Source organism: Helianthus annuus, chromosome 10, assembly GCF_002127325.2.
Source record: "Helianthus annuus cultivar XRQ/B chromosome 10, HanXRQr2.0-SUNRISE, whole genome shotgun sequence".
Classification (NCBI taxonomy): domain Eukaryota; kingdom Viridiplantae; phylum Streptophyta; class Magnoliopsida; order Asterales; family Asteraceae; genus Helianthus; species Helianthus annuus.
Window position 1 is genome coordinate 43606345 of NC_035442.2, and position 14386 is coordinate 43620730.

Below are 14386 nucleotides of genomic sequence, written 5' to 3' on the forward strand. Positions count from 1 at the left end.
CGAACGCCCAGTCCCATACATTGAGCCTAATTCAAGATACACTTCTTCACTTCAATTTAGAAAAACAACTCAGTAATTAGTGATACAATGATAAATAGCGGATTTTAAAGTATTCTAATCTTTAAACTTATTGAGAACTTTAAAACCGAAAGAGCACGTCCACTAATGACTTGGTATTTAAGTTTTATCTACGCGAATCAACTTTTTCTCTTGATAGCGAACCTTCATTCTTTTCGAGTCTGTGTAATGATGAACTTTAATCATATTTTCATAATAACTGTAAAGCATATTAAATCAATTAATTATTTATGAAACCCAACCCAACCCAACCCAAACTAGAAGAGTTTGCAAATAACAAACATGCTGCTAACAGCACTTATTCATATATTGTTATTATTATTATTGATAGAAGTCCCATCCAGAACTCAAACAGGTCTGGATGGAAAGAGTTCATCAAATATCACAAGCACTTTCTTTCGCTCTTCAGGCACTTGATAGCTTTGTTTAGTGGGGATAGTGGTGCTCTGAACTGTTGGAAGACACCTACGCCGATTTTCTTGAAGTAATTTAACCGTTTCAGAACACATAATGTAGATAGCATCAAGGAAACCGAAACGAGCCACTTTGTATCCAACAAACGAGAGCACATAGTTGACCAAGTGGTCATACATCTTTACCAAATCTGCATTGCTACCATGGAGGATAAATGATCTCACAATCGAATGGTAATCTACAAGCCCACTATATGAAACCCTTGAATGAAGTGCGTCTTGATTGCTTACTACTATCAACTGCTTGAACCACTCGTCGTTATATAAGAGCGCCTGCAAAACAAAACAAGACACGGCGCATTATTGTGGATGAGTAAATTTGACCTGCTTTTATTATAATATAGATGTGGGTCCTACAGTACATTATTACCTTCGCGAAAATGTTCTTGGCAGCCTGATTTCCAACTTGGGTACACACGCAAAGGAGGTCTTTGGGGTGACGGTGCATAGAAAAGTTCTCAGTAAAAGTCAAACAACGAAAGTTGACTTCCCTTAGGATGTGTGCTTGCTCTGTAATTTTTTTAAAGAGCTGGCAACTGGAGAAAGTTTGCAATGAACTCATTAATTAAAACAATCTAAGTAGCATTATAAAAAAATAAAGAAATAAATAAATAAGCAGTGAATATTTACGTTGCGGAAATGTTTGCAATTTCGCGGACCCCTTCAGAGGAAATCGCTAACATGATGATGATCAATTCCACAACTTCAATGGGTAATTGCGTAAAGTAAACCATCTTCCTTCTTTCGGATCGGTAAGCACATGATAAACATGACAAAAAGTCATTAATTAGTACAATTCTTTTTTTCTCAAATAGATGAAGAAAGACATAATATTTCCTTGAACAAAAAAAAATTCAATAAATGGGAAGAAAAATTAAGATTAAGAGTTACATTTCTCTATAATTTCCATTTAACAACGAAAATCCGTTCTAAATTCTTCAATAAAATTTACAAACACGTTAAGACAACACGAACTATGTATCCATTTACAGACAAGAAAGTAAACCCTAGATTTTAAATATTTAAAAGGATTGCCATTTAAGCATAGGAAGAGGATCTAACAAGATCGTTCTATCTAGTTAAGAAAATAATTCTTATTCAATCAAAATTGATTTGAATCATAGGCAGATTTATGAAATTAGGAACCATAAATTTACCTCAAGAAATTGTTATCTCAAGTAGACGAGTAAGGTACCAAAGCACCGCTAATTATGCTTGTGTGGATTATCTTCCTCTCAATGAAAGCAAAATCACATATAATTTATAGAGCTAACGGTGACATAACCACGTGTTCAATACCACAAATTTTACGAAAGCAGATAGCTACCATATTAAATCCATATAGATAAACAAGAGGTTACACACGTCAGACATCAACAAACTCACCGTATGCATTGATTGATGAGTTAATTAAGGTATATGGCACTAAAATTTGTCAATTTCGGATTGGTCAAGGCAAGATTGGCCGGTGAGTCGGTCCATTAATCCAATTTCCAAGAAGAAAAATAGTCAGCTTTCCAAGGTGTCCTTAATTAATAATTTTAGGTAGTTGTTGGTACAACGGTGTTGCATATATGAAATTGCATTCAAGGTTCGGATGTCTACCTGAGGGTTAGACCTCATGACCAAGCTCTAGCGTGAGAGTAAGTCAGGGACAAGGGGTGTCTCGTCACATGACATGTGTAAGAACCTAGAGGGGTGAGTAGGTTTTTTTTAACGGCCACTTGAGGAGATATCATAGTTATCGATAGCGAATAGCGGTCAATAGCGGCAGGCTACCTATATGTTCACATAACCAAATATATCTAAACACAAGTTCCTCAAACAAATATTCGCGAACTATGGGAGATATTTGTTTGAGGAACTTGTGTTTAGAAGACGAATTTGAACACGTTAAAGATAAAGAGAAATCAACACAAGCCACATAATTTATAGTGGTTTGGATGGATGTTAAGTAACCCACCTTGTGTTTATTGCTTGATGGAGTTTATGTTTCCTTAATAAGGTCTCACTAATCAACGTAGTGGTCAGTGGTCACCTTTAAAATCTTCTCCCTAATAAGGCACAAGTCACCTCTTCATGTCTCCCTAAGACGGTAATGATCACCACTTCAACGTCTCACTAATGATAGTAGTGATCACTCTTACAACTTACAAATCGTCTCACCAGGTGGGTTTTAAAAGGTGTGTTTGAGGCGCGCCTAGGCAATTCACTACTAACACCAAACTAGCTTTGCCACCCAAGGTTTAAAAGTACAGAATCGTGCCTCGAGGCATTTTCACTTCGCCTCAGAAGGTGTATGCCTTGAGGCGAACCGAGGCAGAATTAAAATATTAATAAAATAATTATATATCCTATAAAAAATAAGATACTAACTAATTTCATCATGAGATTAATCAAAACACACATAAAAAAGACATGAAATGTTTGAAATTGACACCAAAAGTCAAAAACATCAAAGCCACCCAAGGCGCATCTTTTCTACCGTCTCAGCCTATTAGCTGCACATACAAAATAACCCCTTGAGGCGCCGCCTCAGACTCGCTTTTTGGGTGTCTCGCCTCGAGGCGCACGCCTCAGCCATTTTTCAAACTATGTCGCCAACCAAAAAACTTTATTACTTCTTAACTGTTAGGCCCTTTGCAGTTCTTTCTTTGAACTTTGATTCATCTACACTCTCCTAATACTATACGCTTCCCCTTTTCTACTCTTATGAACACTTTTGACTCGAGCAGTTTCATTTGAAGGAGAACTCAAATAACAAAGCGCAAATAAATAACGATAAACATAAACACTTGAGAGACAGAGAGTGAGAGATATAAAAACCTGAGAAAATATACTTAGGCCCGTTGCTGGATTGCAAATATTTGTGAAATCTCAAAAGTGCCACCCTTTAGCTCTCCAATATTTCCGTGCATTTTCATCATGACGACTTTTTTTAACCTTTAAAAAAAGCTTATAAGCCATCTCAACTTTATTTGAATCAAGCAGTTTGTTATTCAACTTAGCACAAATAAGTCTACTAGGGCAAAATCCTTTCTTCAAACAATCCTCCATGATGACCACAGCGTTTTCAAGTTGACCATTGTTGCAAAGCCCGTTGATAATATGTTCGTAAACTTCTACATCAGAAACATAACCACTTTGTTCCATTTCATCCCATATTTGCAAAAGCATACCGCATTTACCAAACCGCGAGAGTCGCATAAGCAGTATCTTATAAGCGTTTAACGATATCGTACACTTTGCTTCTTTTGCTTTCTTATATATCATCATGGCAGCATGTGGTGGGCCGTAACTACATAACGATTCAATGATAGCGGTTATTGTCCCTGTAGTGGGCGTAATATCCCGATCTAGCATTTCATCGAACAGTTCAAGCGCATCCGCTACCCTTCGAGCTTTAAGAAAAGCAAAGATTATTGCCACATAAGTATCAATATCTGGTTCACAGTTATTCCTCAACATAGCATCGTAATACTTTAAACATTCATCAATGTCTCCAGTCGATATAAAATTAAAGATCATCGCATTGAAAATAGCAGCATTCAGCACACACAGTTTCCGTTCTTTCAAGTTCTCAAACATCTTAACCGCGTTATCGATTTGACCATTTCTCCCCAAACCCTCGAGCAGGTAGCTAAAAGTCAAACTATCAGGGTCAAACCCGTCTTCCACCATGTCCTCCAAAACCCGCTCCATTTCATCAACTCTCCCAAATCTAGACCACCCACGAATAACTATATTATACGTTTCACCATCATACCGCACTTTCCCTTTCATTTTATTCACCAACGTGCTCGCAGCGGCCACATGAGAACGCCGACAAAGGCATCGAAGCATAACTTTCAAACAATCCAAATCATACTCCATCCCAAACTCTTCTAATTTCCCAAACATACGTAGAGCTTTCGATACCCGTTTACCTTTAACGAAACTATCCATAAAAATAAACAAAGTTTCGTTATCCGGCTTCAACCCTTTACTCCTCATCTCACTCAACACACTCTCCATAAAAGCAAAAAACTTTCTTCTCCCTAATGCTTTAAGAAGCACATTATAACTACCAACATCCTCAGCCATGGTCCTACGCTCGGTCGCCCACTCGAATAACATAACCATAGACCCTCCATCTAAGTTCCCTCTGTTGAGAACTTTAGCAACTATATTATTATTCACATTAACATCAGCAGCAGCTGCTGTTAGTGCTTGTTTAACAGTAAATTTTCCGGTTAACTTGTGAATGAAAACCCCTCTTAACTTGTCTTCAGGTGCTAATAACATGTCCTGATTTTGGGCTGATTCTGAAATTGAAGATTTGTTGTGGTGGCGGATGGGTAACAAGGCAGACAATTGATCTAACACGTGGTGTTCGTTGATGGTTGTATTGTTTACCGTAGGTTTGTCGGTTGTTAGATGGAATGTTTGTGTTGTAAAGGGTAGTGATGAAATTGAGGAATGGAGGATTTGAGAAGTGTACCTGAGTTTGTTGAATCTGGCGAGAAACATGATTGTCGGCCGCACCACCACCACCACAAGAGGGCTTGTGGGTGATGAGGGTTTGCAGGTTAGGGAGGTGGTTGTTTCCGGCGGCGGTCTGGACCTCGAAAAGGACTTATTATATTATATATACTAACAACAGTGTAGGTTTCCAGGTTTTATATCTCTGCAAAAAACCATCTTGCACCAACTCCATCGTTTTTCCTTAACTATATGGAAATGAAGGTTACATCTTAGGAAGCCTCTTAATGGTCAGAGGCTACCTCTTAGTGTTTGGTAGGCTCGGTCAGAGGCTACCTCTTAGTGGATGTTCCTGAGTCTCATTTAACCGGGGATGGGAGGGAAAATAGATGAAAATATGAAAAACCATGTTCTCGAGTTTCATTTAACATGGAGAGGGGAGGGAAAAGGGAAGAAAATATGACCATATATTCATCCTCCGAAATTGGAGAGATTAGGAGAGAAAATTTTCCTTCTCCTCCCCCTGTTAAATGAGACTCGGGAACATAGTGTTAATGGAACCATTAAGAAATTTACCAATGAGAAGGTAAAAGAATGTGACATGTGATGATTAACCATTTAGAGGTTACGTCTTAACCATTCAGACTTGAGGTTACCTCTTATCATTCAGAGGTTTTAACCATTAAGAGGTAGCATCTGAATGGTTATTAAGAGGCTACCAAACAGCCCCTTAATCTTTTATTTATTTATTACACGGGTTTCCACCAGCAGCTAGAAACTACCGTCAATTGTTGTAGTGAGCGATTAAGTTCAGTTCCGTCTTCGATTTGGAAACAATTAATAGGAGATGGGTTGGTTCAAATGGTACCATTATTACATTCCGCTGACAGAACCCGTGCGGTGATTAAACGGAGGGTTCGCAAGAAGATTTTACAGATTCGATGCCAGTGGTGGCGAATTGGCAGTGGGTGAAGGAGTGGATGGGGTAGAAATGCATTGCGTAATAATTAGGCGTTTTTGCCAATGAGCTACTGGTGGAGTGGTAAGGCAGAGAACTGGTCTTCCAGGTGGCCCAGGTTCAATTCTTGCCCTCAGCATTTAGTTTCTGCGGCACCTGATGATGATGTGAGACTAAACGAGTAGGCGGCATCGCTAATTCGATCCTTGAACTGAGCGGGTTTTACCTCACCGCACTGTCGTGCCTTCAGGCGAGTGTTCACAAGCTTCGGCCCTAGGTGAGGGTTTTCCCCGGTTCGGAAGGTGAGTGTATCCCGATGTGGTGAATTTCGCCAATAGCTCATTTGGAGGATTCGTTGGCCGTTAAAAAAAATAATTAGGTATTTCGCATTTGGGCTTCCACTGCAACAATAATTTTTTTTTTGAACATCAAAGAACAATGTGCCAACCACCTTGACACCAAGCGTTGTGGCCAAGGTTGACTACTCGACCGTCGCCAGCCCCTTGGCTCTTCCAGATGTGCGGAAACCCGACCTCCACCCGCCCGTAGGCACGACAGTGGAATAATCGTTAAAACCTCGTATCCCATCCATGACGAACCGGCACCACCCGTATTCGCCCTTCACCTCTGGATGTCGTAGAAAATAATGGAGAGTGTGGGAGTCGAACCTGGGTCACAAGGAACAACAAGTTTTTCACCAACCACTCCAACACTAATTAATGTGTCTTTATAAATTTAAAAGAGGTTTATTGTATTGCGATTGCGATTTACTTGCTTAAAAAACCAGCTAAGTTATTAGCATTTCTTGGCAGTTTGGCACCTAAAAGGGACCAATAACTCGATAATATTTAATAATTATTTATTTAAGATTTAATTTCTATAACTTTTCGGTTTAATTTAATTGAAAGCGGATTTGTATTCACAATTAATAATCTTTTTGGTATAGTGAGGTATAACAAATGTCGGTACAACATCGATGTCGCTACGAACATAATCGATATGTTCATCGGTATTGATATTATCAAAACTGGTACTGGTGTTCGATTGATATAAAACGTGCACCGATATGTTTTTTCTGGCATATCATGATTTTATATTTGGGTTTTATGCTATACCGAGTGCCGGCGTATCGTACCAATACCATAACGAATCGATTCGATACCAACCGAATTCACGTTACGTAAACCAACCTGATACCGATTGCATCCCCGTCACAACGCGCGGATGCCACTACTCGTTAACTTATATAAGTCATAAGTTATAACTTACAAATACTAGCTTTTCAAAAACAACTTCTCAACACACAAAAAATCTATACTTTCTATAAAAGGAGAAATGAGCATTACATCACAATGCTGACGTGGCAATCTGATAGGCTCTCCAACAATGTCTGTCTGATGTCATTACTGCATCATAAATCTGTAATTTATTTTTTTTAAATATAAAAATCTTCAAATATAGTTTTGGCTCCATTTTCAAAATTCAAACATGCCATCCCTCTCTCTCAAATATAGTAGTTCTGGCTTCATTTTCAAAATTCAAACCATAATTTCAAACCTGCCTCTCTCTCTCTCATATAAATTTAGCTATATTGGATGTGTTCTGTTTTCTAGAGCTTCTAAGAAGAGGAGGAGGTCTTCCCCAAATTCAACTTCATCTCTAATTTCCAGATCTACAACTAGATTTCACTCAAATTCCAACAATTTCAACACCACAACCTATCAATTTTCGGTGGAATCATCTGTTTTTCATATCAGCAGCTGTTGTTCTCCTTTTCGTAGCTTAATTTTCAACTTATTAGTGTGTATATATATACACACGTCGTACAAATCTTATTTCGCACTTGTATCTTAGCTGTGCATCAAAACCCTAAATACAACTATACTAAAATCTATCAGATTTCGAGGTAAAGTTTGTTTATATTTGATAAATTTGGTTGATGTGTTGATTTTGCATGCCACAATTTTGTTATTATGATTTGATTTGCGTGTATGAATCGAACTGAATGTTGATAATTGAGAAATTCAGGTTTTCAATGGTTATATTTTTGAAATTGAGGTTTATGTATTAATCAGATGATAGTTTGATTGTTGCAGGGGTTGTTAATTCATGTTTTGATTAAAGAAGAAGAACGAAAGAGACATTTTTTTGGTAAATTATTGTTTGAGTTTACTTTTTCGACCTATTAATTAATGCAAATGAAATATTAGACTGCTTGTAATCTTATTATTCATATTAATAGTTTCATCTGCTTGTAACCTTATTACTCACTATAAATTGTTTTATGTTTTATGAATTTTGGTTTTGTTATTTAATAGCAAAGAATAGGTCTTCATTGGCTGCTTATCTTATATTTTGTGTTACGCATATGGAAATAGTTTGTTTTTTTCATGGTGAACAACCACATAAATTTAGAAAAATGATCAACCCATAGCAAGAAGTAATTATGACCATCATACGAAGTTACAGGGGCTGGACCCCAAACATCACAAATACCAAGTCTAAAACATGAGTACTTTTATAATCAGATAATAATAAATGCAGTTTAGAGGATTTCCCAACAGAACAAGAAGAGCTATCAGAATTAAAAGTCTTTGCAGAAACAGGTAAACGATATTTAGAAAGCATAGTTTTGAACAATTGAGAGTGTGGATGTCCCAATCGTTGATGCCATGTGGTTGTTGTAGCACGAGTGGTTGAAAAAGCGACCTTCGGAATTGGTTGGTTGGAAGCTTGATCGAGTAAAGCCCACCTTCACTTGGACCCGTGAGGAGGATAGTGTGTGTAGACTTGTCCTTCACAGAAAAAAGGTTGCATGGAATTCAAAATAAACATTATTGTCTTGACAGAATTTTGAACTGAAAGAAGATTTTTTTTAGTGCGGGAACATGAAGGATATCTTTTAGATAAAAAGTTTTGTTGGGAGAGGATATTTTTTGTGAACCAATATGTAAAATGGGTAGAGCCATACAATTACCAACATGAAGACTCTCATCACCGAAGTAGGGCTTAGCAGAATCAAAACCTGACTCATCGACTGAAGCATGACCATTGGATCCTGTGTCCGGAAGATAGGTAGCGGAGGCTTGTGATCGAAAATCTGCATAGTTGGCAGTGGGTTGTCTGTTGTGAATTGTAGATGGACCTCTGTTTGGGCATTGGGAGGGAACATGTCCTATTCCACACCTGTTAACAAGTACCATACACAATGTTTTGGTTAGAAGCCCAACTAAACTGACCTAAAGTGCGATTGCCTTGATTGCGGTTGTAGTTGGTATGTCGACCACCACGGCCACCACGTTGACCACGGCCACGTGAATTGTTTGGTGGTCCGGCCCTGTTGGTGTAAAAAGCTTGAGGAGTGGGATTCTGAGGGGCACCCGAGACAGGTTGAAGTTGAAACCCCAAGCGAGAAACAAGTTGTTGGATGATCTGCACTTTTTCAGTCGAGGTTGATGAAGAATTTGTTGCTGTAGCAGTCGTGAATGCCTATACAGGAGCGGGTTCTGGGACTGATTTGTTGATTAAGAACTCATGGTCAGAAAGGAGACTAGGAAGTTCATTAAACACAGCTGTGAATTGTCTTGCAAAGAGATTTTGTTTGACTCCATTGTACTCGTCACGGAGACCTGCAACAACAAGCATCACAATATCTTTATCAGCCATGGGTTGGCCAATATTAGCAAGGGCATTGGCATACTCATGTGCCCTGGACAGATAGGCAGCCGATGTCTCTTCCGGTTTCATATGGATCTTCAAAAGTTGGGTTTTCAAGGTAAATTCTCTAGCATCGGTGTGGTGCATAAGCACGTTCAAGACCTAGCCAAAGATCACGGGAAGTGACACTTTGAACGTGTTGAAAAGAGGTTTCCGAGACAGTAGAGATGATCAGCATCCGAACATGCGCATCATTACACAACCATGTTGTGTATTCGGAGTTAGGTTGAGTAACGGGTTTTGTGCCTTCTTTGTCTTTACCGGATGCGGATGAGGTTGTGATGGTTGGTGGCGGGCAGGGAATACTACCATCAACATAGCCGAATAGGCTGTGGGTGGTTAAAAAGGGTTGTATCAGAAGTTTCCAATGGCCATAATTTGTGGGGGATATGGTAAAGCCAAACTTATGGGAATTGTGTGGTGTTTTTTCTACAGTGGTGAAGGCTATGAGTTGCTGATCAGCCATCGAAAAGGAAGAAAAAAAATAGTGACAGTGAACAGTACCATGAACAGTGACGATAAACAGTACTGTGAATAGTGACGATGAACAGTAGCGTGAATAGTGACGATGAATAGTAGCGTAATTGTAATTGCTGGAAGGTGGCGGCTGATTAGGGTTAGGCTCTGATACCAAGATAAACTTGGTATAATTGTATATTGATTGTGTTGTGATTGTGATTACAATGAGATTACATATAGGATATATATAGACTAAGATTACAAAGATTAGGGCTGGCTATAATCAACTTAGGGTCGGGCCTATACTAAGACATATATCAACTAATAAACACTCTTTACCGCTCGATTTTGATCTTTTCCCTAAAAAAAAGAAAGCCGATGAATGTTATGGAACTCTAGAAATTAAAGGACGATACACGGTGAACAAGGATTGTGGATTACGTTTATAACACAACGATGTTTTTAGATGATGATCTTCTCCATGAAATCCGATTTTTGAGTGAAATCGTGAATTTGTAGGGGTTTTGATAACTGGTGCATATGAAAATACAGTTTCTTTTTTTCAAATGGATATACAGACTCTATTACCCTTACTATTTTCAAATCAGTCAAAAATAAAAAAACACAATTTACAATTTGGTCCCTATTAATCTCAACCATTAAATCAAAGATCTAATAGTGTAGATTTTTTCTTACCCTTCTCACAAAAAACATATTTTTTACAATAACCTTACCCTATATATATAAAGTTTTATAAATTTTCATTTAGCATGGGTCTTCCAGGTTTTTTTGTAACTTTTGGTAAACAATTTATTACCCCGTATTAAAAAGCCAAATTATAAAAAAAAAAAATAAAAAAAAATCACTTTTATCAATACCAAACAGTTAGTCAATATGTTAACTCAATCCCGTTATGGCCATCAGACCGCACTTTGGAGTATGGCCATCAGATTTGGGAAAAACTACTTCCTATTTCCTTCCCAATTTACTAATTCTCGATTCTACGAGTATATTATAGTCTGTGTTTGGCCATCAGACCGCACTTGGGAAAAACCGAGCTTTCCTGCAGACTAGTTTGCAATGACATCCATGCAACCCGATAAAGTCAACATTTAATTCAAACTAAATGAAATCATAGGGTACATAAAAGTAAAGACACTATGTAAACCTAAGCTACCGCACGATGAACTGAATGAGGAAATGCAAAGCATCAAGCATAACAAAGTATAAACTATGAACATTAAGTTCAAGTCTCTGGCAAACATTTGGCGTAGATCTCAATCATCATCCTCGTCATCATCATCCTCATCGTCTTCTTCATCATCGCCCCCTTCCTGTAATGATAATAGGTCAGAATATAAAAAAAAAAAACTGACTAAAAGGAACAGTCGAAAGTCTCCTAAACAAGTTTCCTATACAAGTAGGTTGCAATAATAATTAGTCAACTGATGGATGGTCCTTTATTTCTTATAATTAGTATTTATGTGGTTAGTTACAAACACATGATATCTGTGGCCAAATAACCTTACCTTAAATCTCAACTCTTAATTAAGTTTCTTAATAATGAAAGAAAAACACATGTAAAAGAAAAGAGGAGAGAAGTATACCTGGCCGCTTTCCTCATCTACCTCAGACTTGGATTTTTCAGATTCTTCATCCTCGTCAGCAGCGCTCTCCTATAATTGTACATAAATTACAAGTGGCAATTTTGACCCATTAATTTATTATATAAATCTTAGCAAGTGAAAAAATGGTTGTGTTGGTGAAATATAATACACAAAGATCACCTGTTTCTTGTTGTAAGCAGTCATTAGTTTCTCATAATCGGTCTTCCTTTTTGCAGCTTTTGCTTCATATGGTGCTTTCTCCTAACAAGAGTAAATACGATAAGTCGATAACTAAACTAAGTCTTTGAACCTTGCAGTTATAGGTTCATTTCTGATATAGATACTATCATAAGGTGATAACTACATGCTTTAGTCCACATAGAAGACAAATTATGACAAGTCAAGTTTGGCTTACAGCTGCACTCAAAGATTTCCACTTCTCTCCACCAGCTTTCCCAACCTATATGAGCAAATTTAACTTACGCTTAAGACGCAAAATTAAAGCAAAAAAAAAAAACCCGACAGAAGCAATACAACAGTCATGTAACCCTGATACGAAGTACTTACAGCGGAAACAGCTTTCACATTTGGATTCTCTTTCTTGAATGTCTTCCTAAACTCCTCACTGTAACCATATGTATACACCCCATCAGAAGCAATATAATATAAAATTATTTAGATTTTACAATACCAAATAAGCCCTTTTAGAAATGATACATACAGGAAGACGAAGAAAGCACTTGGAGGTCTCTTTGGCTTGTTAGGATCTTTTGCTGCTTTACCCGCCTTAGCCTTGCTTTTGCCGACAGCCTTAGCAGGTGCCTTTCTCTTCCCTACCTTTCTGTAAGATCAAAAAGACGATAACAAACCATTCAACTTCATCAACATGCCGTTTTTCAAATATATCCAAAAATTCTTCATCATAATGAAGTTAAAGAACTTTGCTACTAATTGCAATCTTTCCCCATCAATATTACATATGCTTACCCAAGAAATACACCATATTATGATACTAAGCTTATTTCAATAAACAAGAACTATAAATGATGGATCTACGATAAAACATATCAATCATTTTAGAAAATATATTCTTGTTAACTTATATATATATATATCAGTTGATCTCATGGGCGGACCTAGGTGAAGCCCAAGGTGGGCGGGCGCACCCCTTGAAAAAAAAAATTAGTGTATTTTTTAGGCAAAAAACCCGACCGCACCACCTGAAAATATGCTTGAACCACTCATCCGCACCCCCAGCAAAAAATTTCTGGGTCCGCCACTAGTTGATCTACAATAATAAAAAGAGCATGAGATTAAAATGGATCTTAGCTTGTCATCAACAGGCTTCAAGCTGTCCTTCTTTGCAGCTCCTTTACCCTTGGCACCCTTCATATCTAGAAAGACAAGTTAAAAGATGTATATTAGTAATATGTTTATAGGTTATATATAGCAACGTGTATGATTGATAATGTACCCTTAAAAATTGCAACTAGCTTACAAAATTAAAATAGCATCCAATATCATGAACCAAAAGCAAATGCATCAACAAGTTGCATCGAAACCGCAATCATTGCAACCGAATAATGTTATTCCAAAGCAAATGGAGAAGGAATAAGCATCACTAAAAGATGACAACAAGAATATTCATCTATCATAGAAAAAAAAAAAAAAAAAAAAAAAAACCTTCTAGAAAAAGGCTACACAAACCCTAATTTCAATTGTTACACAAAAAAAATTATCAACTTTAAAATTTTAAACTCCAAAAATCAAATATAAATAAAAACAAAACAGTACAACAATCAAATCAGCAAATATCAAACCAATAATGAATAAATCAACAAATTCAAATAACTAATACAGCAATTACACACATGTTTTTTAGTTTAAAACTCACAAATATAAACATATAAATAAACAAGTAAACAACAAAACATAAGAATAATCGAATTAGCAAAAATTAAAACATTAAACGGAGATATAAACAAACTTTGAAGTGAATTACAAAGTTAATTATGCTTTAATTGTTCAGTTTGAAGAATAAAAATATATAAAAAATTTAAAAAACAGATCTGAAGAAGAACATATACCTGAAACTAGAGGATTGAGAGGAAGTGTGATCGGTGAAGTGAAGCACGAGAACTGAAAGAATGAAGGAGACTTTTATGAAAGAGTGACCGGACAAGCCGGTTGACTTGATCAAGATTTTTTATGCAACGGCTCTATAAAAAATTGAATATCTGATACAGGGAGCGGTTTACCGGGTGTAGCCGGTTTCCAGACAAAAGTAGAAGAAGTAGTGGTACGAGAATCTGGGTTGTATGTGTTTTAGACCCTCGTCTTTTATATAAGGTTGTATTTTGGGACAAAGTTATGCAATAAAGTAATAAACATCTCAAATTTAACATGGCTAAAGCGCTATTTGATAATTTCTGAATGGTTAAGTGTTAGAACCAGTAAGAGTTCTGAATTATTAAGTGCTAAATCAGTAAGAGGTCTGAACCATTAAGAGCCAGTATAATGCTTAACCCTTCAGTCTTCAGAGGCAAATATCTGATCAATTCAGATTAGAGGTCATAACCATTCAGACTTTGTATAACACTTAACCATTCAAAGACAAATGTCTGAACCATTTA

General features: G+C 37.1%; 2 protein-coding genes and 1 long non-coding RNA gene across 5 annotated transcripts; 1 reads left to right on the forward strand and 2 right to left on the reverse strand.

Annotated features, from left to right (window-relative positions):
- Nucleotides 1-349: 349 nt before the first annotated feature.
- LOC110885006 (putative pentatricopeptide repeat-containing protein At5g43820) lies at nt 350-5282 on the reverse strand. Of its 3 annotated transcripts, none has more exons than XM_022132694.2 (4): nt 3378-5282; nt 1182-1292; nt 922-1087; nt 350-824 (listed from the first exon to the last, which is right to left on the reverse strand). In XM_022132694.2, the coding sequence occupies exon 1, from the start codon at nt 5058-5060 to the stop codon at nt 3429-3431; it is 1632 nt and encodes a 543-aa protein (XP_021988386.1). In that variant the 5' UTR covers nt 5061-5282; the 3' UTR covers nt 350-824; nt 922-1087; nt 1182-1292; nt 3378-3428. The 3 variants fall into 3 exon arrangements, with proteins under 3 accessions (XP_021988386.1, XP_021988388.1, XP_021988387.1); XM_022132696.2 differs by having other exon boundaries at nt 3392-5273; XM_022132695.2 differs by having other exon boundaries at nt 1182-1289; nt 3378-5272.
- Nucleotides 5283-7482: 2200 nt separating this feature from the next.
- On the forward strand, nt 7483-8247 carry LOC110885005. The gene is made up of 2 exons (XR_002561829.2): nt 7483-7876; nt 8067-8247. It is a non-coding gene; the product is annotated as an uncharacterized LOC110885005 (long non-coding RNA).
- Nucleotides 8248-11232: 2985 nt separating this feature from the next.
- Nucleotides 11233-13986, reverse strand: LOC110885003 (high mobility group B protein 1-like). Its single transcript, XM_022132693.2, has 8 exons — nt 13841-13986; nt 13084-13147; nt 12475-12594; nt 12321-12378; nt 12169-12213; nt 11934-12014; nt 11754-11822; nt 11233-11480 (listed from the first exon to the last, which is right to left on the reverse strand). The coding sequence occupies exons 2-8, from the start codon at nt 13143-13145 to the stop codon at nt 11424-11426; spliced, it is 492 nt and encodes a 163-aa protein (XP_021988385.1). The 5' UTR covers nt 13146-13147; nt 13841-13986; the 3' UTR covers nt 11233-11423.
- Between the last annotated feature and the right edge of the window lie 400 nt (nt 13987-14386).

Coding starts and splice junctions, on each gene's coding strand:
- LOC110885006 (XM_022132694.2), bottom strand. CDS start 5,060: ATGTTTCTCGCCAGATTCAACAAACTCAGGTACACTTCTCAAATCCTC.
- LOC110885003 (XM_022132693.2), bottom strand. CDS start 13,145: ATGAAGGGTGCCAAGGGTAAAGGAGCTGCAAAGAAGGACAGCTTGAAG. Junction 12,595..13,083: donor TTGAAGCCTGTTGATGACAA/GCTAAGATCCAT, acceptor TTGATCTTACAG/AAAGGTAGGGAAGAGAAAGG. Junction 12,015..12,168: donor GGAAATCTTTGAGTGCAGCT/GTAAGCCAAACT, acceptor TACTCTTGTTAG/GAGAAAGCACCATATGAAGC.